General features: G+C 40.2%; 1 protein-coding gene across 3 annotated transcripts; it reads right to left on the bottom strand.

Moving 5' to 3' along the window:
* Positions 1-620: 620 nt before the first annotated feature.
* LOC146693870 (CLOCK-interacting pacemaker) lies at positions 621-8,352 on the bottom strand. Of its 3 annotated transcripts, XM_085429836.1 has the most exons (6): positions 8,286-8,343; positions 8,062-8,211; positions 6,938-7,076; positions 3,598-3,780; positions 2,807-2,988; positions 621-2,682 (listed from the first exon to the last, which is right to left on the bottom strand). In XM_085429836.1, the coding sequence occupies exons 4-6, from the start codon at positions 3,770-3,772 to the stop codon at positions 1,645-1,647; spliced, it is 1,395 nt and encodes a 464-aa protein (XP_085285962.1). In that variant the 5' UTR covers positions 3,773-3,780; positions 6,938-7,076; positions 8,062-8,211; positions 8,286-8,343; the 3' UTR covers positions 621-1,644. The 3 variants fall into 3 exon arrangements, with proteins under 3 accessions (XP_085285962.1, XP_085285964.1, XP_085285963.1); XM_085429838.1 differs by having other exon boundaries at positions 621-2,679; positions 8,062-8,352; XM_085429837.1 differs by lacking the exons at positions 8,062-8,211; positions 8,286-8,343 and adding an exon at positions 7,203-7,837.
* Positions 8,353-8,525: the final 173 nt, after the last annotated feature.

The raw sequence follows: 8,525 nt of genomic DNA, 5'->3' as shown, positions 1-8,525 counted from the left end.
TCTGGTGCAAATAACTGAACTCTGTCACCATTTTAGGTGGGGGAACTTACACAATCGGTGGCTGACTAAATACTTTTTTGCCCCACTGTAGTGTACTTTTCATATGTCAGAAACTCTGGCTGATTGGGACCCACACCCAGTTTCACACCTTGGCTCAGGCGATTATAGGATCATCAGGGGGTCCTCTTGTCCCTCTTTGGGGGGGTTACTCCCACTAGGTTTATATCTGGGACTCCCCACCATTTGACCTTAGAACTGAAGAAGCTTCTCGGATGAGAGGTGAAACGTCTTCAAGTAACTTAAAGAAGTCCAGACGCTTTTCTTTCCAAGCTCCTTTGACTACGATGACCTGGATGACTGAGAACCTTCACAGACATATGTCAGCATGTTATTTCATTAGGAAAAGAACACAGTGTAGACAAGAGTTACAATCCACACAATCCAGCAAATGGAAAGGAAACTATTTCCATGGCTTTCAGGAACCAGAGACAGTGCTGCACTTCTACCACATGAAGCACCCTGTCAGTTTCCATAGCAGCAGCTAGAATAACTCAAGGTTAAGTAAACATGTGGCACAAAAACACAACAATAATATGAGACTCACCTTGAAAAGCTCCACATTGAAATAAAGACCATTTTCCCATATTGTTTTATTTAAATAGCTTAATTATGAAAACTTAGCATTAAAAACCACCTTAAGTTTCACAAATGTGTTCATATGCAGAAAGAGAGAATAATCTTGCACATACCCTATGCATTAAAAAAACAAAACAAAAACAACAGCGTTTATACTCAAATTTTTACATTTATAAACCAAAGTGTGGTTTTCTACGAGCAAAAACAAATGACCATACAAAAGCAACAATTAGTGGCTTGATCAAAAAAAAAGAAAAAAAAGTAAAAAATAAAGCGGCTACATGAGAGGATGTGGTATGACTGGATACATAGAGCTTGTTGCAGAATTGCTTCCATTATCATGAGATGTGTGCTGTGTTTGTAAAAGAAAGAAAGTTGTTATAACCAACAACAACAGCATGATAGCCTGTGATGTAAATGTGCCCCTGTTTAAAAAAAAGAAAAAAAGCTTTAAGGCTTTGTGGAAAAGAGACTGGACAGAAATCCACATGTCCAGTGTAGTGTTGAACAGTTTATATTTTGAGTCTTTAGCTTCAGCTGTGCTATCAAAGGCACAGAATAATCACACCGATGTTGGTGATACAGGTATAAAAGAACTGTTTCTATTCATCTTTCCCTGAATGTGGTTGGTTTGAAACAACAGCAAAACAACCAAACTTGATAATATATACTGCAGATGTCACCACTGCATGAAGTGCCACTCCCCTTCCCTTCTCCCAGGGAAACACGTTTTTTTCCTCTTCTTTAAGTGCATCTCAAGCACACATTTTACCATCATCTGTCATCAGATGGTGAATCTGGTCTTTGATTGCACTCAAGTGCATTAAGCCATTAGTTAAGTCCGAAAACTGTGACACGCACAGTAAGGACTAAAGCTACGTCTGTGTTTGATTTCCATGGACCTACAGAGATTTTCTGCATGACTCCTGTAACGCTGGGTTTAAAATATTCATAAAACTAAATGTCCACAACTAAAACTCACCCTTCAAAAAGGCACTGCCGACTGGGCTAACCAGTAGAACTGTCAGGAGGTGTAAAGCTGGCTTTGTCTAAGGATGTCTCATTGGCCTTGAGCTTCCTGTCTTGTTTTGACTGTTGTAGTACACCACAGTGTTGCTCTGGCATGGTGCTGAGAAGGCACATTGGCAGGGCTTGTGTGGTCTCAGCAGCTTGTGGCCTGTTGGTGTCTCCTTTGGAAATCCTTTCTGATGGACCGGCAGAACCTGGCACAGTTGAGATTTGGATATTCTGCAGGATTTTAAGGTTGGGATAATTTCCTGACTCAGCCATAGCTTGATGGAGGTGCTCCCAAACAGTGATACCATTTAGATTGAGGCTGGGGTTTCTGGCAGCCTGGCACAGCAGCTCTGTGTGCTGCCGCAGCTGGGAGAGGTCCCTCTCTGTGGCGTTGCTCTGACGCATCAACTCCTTTGTGCGCAATGTAATGTCCAGCAGACCAGACTGTCTGAGGATTTTTACTGTGTTGAGAAAACGTCGGTGGCGAATACTGGTGGTGGCATCTCTGTTAAGTCCAGCCGAACTGGTTGTGAATAACGAGTAGCTGGTGTCCTGACTGGATACAGATGGGGATCTCTGGCTCATGGAAGTAGGGGTGGGACTTGAGGCAGACAGTTGATCTTGGGGTGGAGAAGAACACGGCATGCCAGTCGCTGAGAGTGCCAACTTAGGTTGTTTATGAAGGTGCTGCTCTGGCAGATTTCGGGTCACAGACGGGCCATCACCCTTTTGTTCTGAGCACACCCTCTTGCTGAGACTCTGGCATTCGTGGATTGAATATTTATCCGGTGGTTTCTTGCTGGGATGTGGCGCTATGCGTGGGTAGGAGTTCAGTATGGGTAAGTAGGAACCAGGTATTTTCCTTTCTGAGACATTAAACTTTCGGGACAAGGGCTTTGATAGCTGGAAGGTAGCAGGCAACAATCCTGGCTGCTGGAGAAGGATTATTTGACGAGAACCCGAATGGTTGATGTCAGTGACGCTGTTTCCCCAGAGAAGCTGGCCTCTTTTCTGGGTCACATCTGACTGCTGGAACAAAACAGGAAGAGAAAAGTCAATATGACACACTGGTGAGGAGCTCCACCGTACATCTGATGTGAACATTATTTTTCTTTCTGAAAGACTATCCTGTGTTGGTTGTATCCTTCTTTACCTGGTTAAGCATCGTGTTCTTGATCATGTAAACAGGTGGCTGGTCATGACCATCAGGCATCACAGAATGCTTTCCAAGATTCCTTTGCATACGTTCTTGGTTTTGTGACGTTTCTGCATGTTCACTGGCTCTGAACTGGCTTTTGTTTCTCTTCTGGTCCTCCAGTTGCCAGTCTGAACCATCTGCAGAAAAGTTATTACAGGAAGAAATGCTAACAGCTGAATGCCACATTCAAGAGGATAGTTGAACTTTTTGTGACACAATGCAGCAGAAAGATGTTTTTTCTTCCCCTCACTACCTTATCAGGCAGTACCAAATCAAACTAGGCAAACATTTGCTTTATTCTCACAAAAGGGAAGACAGGAGCAACATGCATGCTTTCCTACAGTCAACACTTCTTTTGTGGTATCAGTAACACAGTGTTTGTATTTCTGTTTTATTTATTTTCTTATTTGTATTTAAAATTTAAAAAAAGTGCATTAGATGCTCTTAAATGACTCAAGCCACACAAGAACGTCCAACAATACTCATTGCATTATGATTTTCTTCTAATCAACTTTCACCGTGTCCCTTAGGAATGTCGCATAGATGAAAATCTAACCCCAAAAGCTAAAACTATATATTTGTAATAACCTTTTCACTTTGAATTCAAGGAGATGCTTTAGATATTATTCCAGCAAAGTTGAAGTGAAGGTATCAATGCTTGCACTGGCTTGTATATAAATCTAAAAAGCATGGTGAATAGCTATGAAATTAAATATGAAATGTTCGTTATATCGACTTGGACTCACCAGAGAAGCCAGAGTCCTTCTCGGAGCTGCAGTGGGAGCCCCTCCTGCTTGAGTCATCTTTGTCTTTAATGTCACGTATAGCCAGTAGAGCTGTATTGTTGCTCTTATCTTTAACTTTCTTGCTGGGTGCAGCACAAAGGCTGTGCTGATCCAATGGAGGCTGTTCCTTTGGCATACTGGACCCTATCAAGAAAATCAGAGAAATTTAAATAGCTCCTCTGTGCTAAGATGTAGGAAATAGTAACCCTAAACAGGTTTACCATATATATAATCCACAAATAAACAGCAATATCTTCATACTTCATACTATAGGAGGGTAACTGTTTCAGTTTAATTTGTAAAATGGAATACTCTGTTTCAGTTGATGTGTGGTTAAAATTCCTTAGACAGCAACATTAACCACAGTGTTGAACAGATGGTCCTAACATCACTCACTAAGACACAGTTAGACAGATACTTTTTAAGTCCTAACCATAAACCAGATCTTGACATACATTTAGGACTCTATTAAGCCATGTACATGCCCATATGTTTTTTTAATTAATTAATTAATCAATTTAAAAAAAAAATCACAAAACTGGATTTTAAACAATCAAAGTGTGATTGAAGCACATACTCTCAACTTTAACAAAAATGTTGCACAAATTCAGATTCAGAGGCTCAGAAGCAATTGGACAAATCCCTGATGCCAGGTGCGTCCCAGCCCTGTGTTTTATTTCCTTGAGAAATTAAACAGATAAACAGATCCATGGTTAATTGCAAGAGCTGTTTTTCACAGGGTGTCCTTTCACTGGAATGAAGGTCCAAAGAGAGAGTGTTGCAAGTGAGGCTGGAAAAAATGAAATCAAATTAAAAAAAAACAAAAAACTATTAGAAGGATAGCATACAATGTTTACCAACAATTTGGTAGATTCTTGCACGGGTCAGTGTTTCCTGAAAACCCTCTCCTGTCTGATCATTTCCTGATAACATTTACATTTACAATAATTGATTACACAGCAGTGGAGAGTAGACTTTATCAAAGCAGATGTCTTTCTGAAAGCGCTGTAACTAAGTTTCTAAAGTTAGAAATATCCTGTCTCAGAGTGACGCTGAAAAACTAGTTCATGCATTTATTACTTCCAGGCTGGACTACTGTAATTCATTATTATCAGGATGTCCAAAAAACTCGCTGAAAAGCCTTCAGCTAATCCAAAATGCTGCAGCAAGAGTCCTGACAGGGACTAGAAAGAGAGAGCATATTTCTCCTGTTTTGGCTTCCCTTCATTGGCTTCCTGTTAAATCCAGAATTGAATTCAAAATCCTGCCCCTCACATACAAGGTCTTAAATAATCAGGCCCCATCTTATCTTAATGACCTTGTAGTACCATATCACCCTATTAGAGCACTTCGCTCTCGCTCTGCAGGCCTACTTGTTGTTCCTAGAGTATTTAAAAGTAGAATGGGAGGCAGAGCCTTCAGTTTTCAGGCCCCTCTTCTGTGGAACCAGCTTCCAATTTGGATTCGGGAGACAGACACTATCTTTACTTTCAAGAGTAGGCTTAAAACTTTCCTTTTTGCTAAAGCATATAGTTAGGGCTGGACCAGGTGACCCTGAATCCTCCCTTAGTTATGCTGCCGGGGATTCCCATGATGCATTGAGTTTTTCCTTTCCAGTCACCTTTCTCACTCACTATGTGTTAACAGACCTCTCTGCATTGAATCATATCTGTTATTAACCTCTGTCTCTCTTCCACAGCATGTCTTTTATCCTGTCTTCCTTCTCTCACCCCAACCGGTCGCAGCAGATGGCCGCCCCTCCCTGAGCCTGGTTCTGCCGGAGGTTTCTTCCTGTTAAAAGGGAGTTTTTCCTTCCCACTGTCACCAAAGTGCTTGCTCATAGGGGGTCATATGATTGTTGGGTTTTTCTCTGTATCTATGAAGCGCCTTGAGGCGACTTTTGTTGTGATTTGGCGCTATATAAATAAAATTGAATTGAATTGAATTGAAGACGACTAAGGCTAAAAGAAGATGACTAAAGACCATGTTGACATTATTTCCTTGGTTGATAGGAACTTGACAACAGCTAACCAGGTGAAGAACAGAGGAAATAGGTGAGGCAATCATTGTCAAGGTAACAATCAAAAGACACATTTAAGAATGGAAATACAGAGCTGATTACACTCAAGAACAGGAAAACCAGATAAGACTTTACAAGAATATACCAAAGTTAGTCTGCACCACAATGTTGAGAAAAGTATTCTCAAAGACAAAAACAGTCCATGAACCAAAGCATACTACATCATCTGTCAAATATGGTGGAGGGAGTATTATTCCAGTGGAACTAGGTCACTAGGATTTCTTGATGAGATGTTTGCTGATAGAAGAGGCAAGAGGAAACGTCTGTCCAGATTCTGCACCTCACAATGCAAATGGATACGTACCCAAAGCCTACTGCAAAAGCAACTCAACAGTTTCTAATGGCAAAGAAATATTTTCTTCAATAGCCAAGTCTGTCGCTTGAGCTCAGCTCAACAAAGCAATGTTCGATCATTTAACGCAATGTTCGATCATTTAATGCAAAACTAAATACAGAAAGGCCCCCAAACAAGCAGTGGCTGAAAATGGCCGCAGTAAAGGCCTGGAAGAGCATCTCAATGAAGGAAAAACAGCATTTGGTGATGTCCACGGGTTCTAGACTTCAGGTAGTCATTTAGTGTGAAGGACTTTGGTAAATAAATAACACAAATAACAATTCTTATATTTAAAATTGTTTGTTAAATTATTTGTAAGTCTCTTGTAATAGTTGTAATTCCTAAATAGTAAATGCAAATTGCATTTAATTTTTGCATGCCTTCAGCTTACTCCAACCACATATTGACAGTTTGATTTATTACAAACTTCTACAGAGGGAAAATTACAAAAAATTCTTTACCCAGTAAATTGCTGACCTAATTGTATAAAGCCCAATGCCTTTGGAGTTAGTCTACAAAAAAAGTACTGTTGTTTGCACCACAGTACTCCATGGTGCAAACAACCAAGATTTCTGCCAAAGGCCTGTGAGAAATACCATCAAACAGACATAAATGTTAGTTGATGGATCTTTGCTAAATAAATAAAAATAAGTTTGTTTGCAAGACACTTACTGACAGGGCAGTATATGTGTAAACAATAGTTCAAGATTATAGGAAAGACAACAGAATTACATACCAGCATCATCTGATCTTGTTATTCAATTAGGACTCAACTGTACCATGTATCAGCATACAAATACATATAATTATATTAGGAAGTTAAAGAAAAATGGGTTTCTGGTTTTCTAACTTTCCAACAACACATTTCACACACGTTTGCAGCTTACCTGCTTGACCCCACACCACTGTCTGCTCAGCTGTGATGTGCACTCTGCTTCATGTGCTGAAGACAGTCACTCAGCTGGGAAAAACTATCTGCCAGCACCATTTCTAAATTGCCCCAAGCATGTCACCCTGCATTATGTTCTGTAAAACAAAACGTAAAGGACGAAACAAGTAATCATATCAATTCATACTGTACAACGCAGGCACCGATATAAATAAACTGACATGATAAAGCTCGGCTTTAATGAAGATACTAAAATGACTTACAATTAGGCTGTAATACACAGAACTCCTCATGTTGCCCACAAACTGTAGCTACAATCTGATATTATCCCTCTGTGCTCTCTACTGTGATTTCTCTGTCTCAAAGATGAGTTGAGATGATAACGATTTAACTACAGCAGCATGCATGGCTGTGCAGTTGAAGGACTTTTAACTTTAATGGCTGCTCTTTAAGAATTTAAAGATATTATCCTACCAATCGGGTGGGCTTGACTGATGACATCATCACAGCATTTATGATATTATCGGGCTGGTTCCATGAAGGCACCACAGCCCGCTGTCAGCTGAACAACACCACTCTTCCCCCACCCCCCGTGTTATGTAATACCCAACTTTAAGTCCGGCCCTCTTCTTACATACACTTCCTCTCACACAAACAAAAACATAAAAAATACATTTAGTATCCACGGTGGTGGCAATATAAACGCTGTGTGTAGATTATCTGTTGACATAAGCTAAACGTAAAACCTCTACGTAAAACAGCCAATTATACCATTCTAAGGCTTGTTTTCTAGATTCTCTGCTTTTTAAAAAAAAATGCTGTCCATAAACGCTCAAATGTTATAGCTGTTGTATATCCAGTATGTATATTTTATATGTGCTTTGTCAAATTTGCTGTTTTAAAAAAACTAGGGTTAAAACTGTTTGAAATTAGGCAACGTCCATCAAACTGTTTAAGTTGAACGCCATATGCGATAAATTTCAAAATAAAACTCACAGCTTTAAAAAAAAAAAAAAAAAAAGTAAAAAGACGCGGTTCTGTGAATAGTATCATATATTTTATACACTACTCAGTGCAATATATAGTTGTTTGTTGAGTTTAGGTTCTTCCGTCACTACTTACCTGTACTTTTATCCAACCGGACAAACTGCGACGATTTTGTTTTGAAATTACAGTGGCTAAATTTTTCCTAGCTTGACGTCGCCGATCCCAGAAACGATCCGAAAAAGTGAAAACAAAACATAACCAGTGTCCGCACGCTGTCACTCGATCCTGTAAGTATGAACAACACTGTGGGAGGACAGCCCAGCGGCGACACAATTAAACGTGTGTTCGTCCTGTTTTACCTTAACTGAACCCACAGCTGCCTGTTGTACCACCTACCACACACACACGAAACGAGCTCTCTCCGCCAGCTAAGCTCCCATTGGTCCGTGACAGAACTCCAAGAGCCAATCATAGGAAACACGTGCGCAGGAAGGCAGCGCTTGTGCAGGAAACCAAGAGGGTCAAAAGACACATTTGCGAAAGGACAGTTTTCCAATTTCATTGTACTACTGTACTATATATGACTGTGCAATGACAAT

The sequence above is a fragment of the Copadichromis virginalis genome, linkage group LG14 (assembly GCF_057382275.1).
Source record: "Copadichromis virginalis isolate Kocher_CV1m ecotype Utaka linkage group LG14, C_Virginalis_male_GT1.1, whole genome shotgun sequence".
Classification (NCBI taxonomy): domain Eukaryota; kingdom Metazoa; phylum Chordata; class Actinopteri; order Cichliformes; family Cichlidae; genus Copadichromis; species Copadichromis virginalis.
Note: the sequence above shows the minus strand (reverse complement) of the source record. Positions and strands in the feature narration are given on the sequence as shown.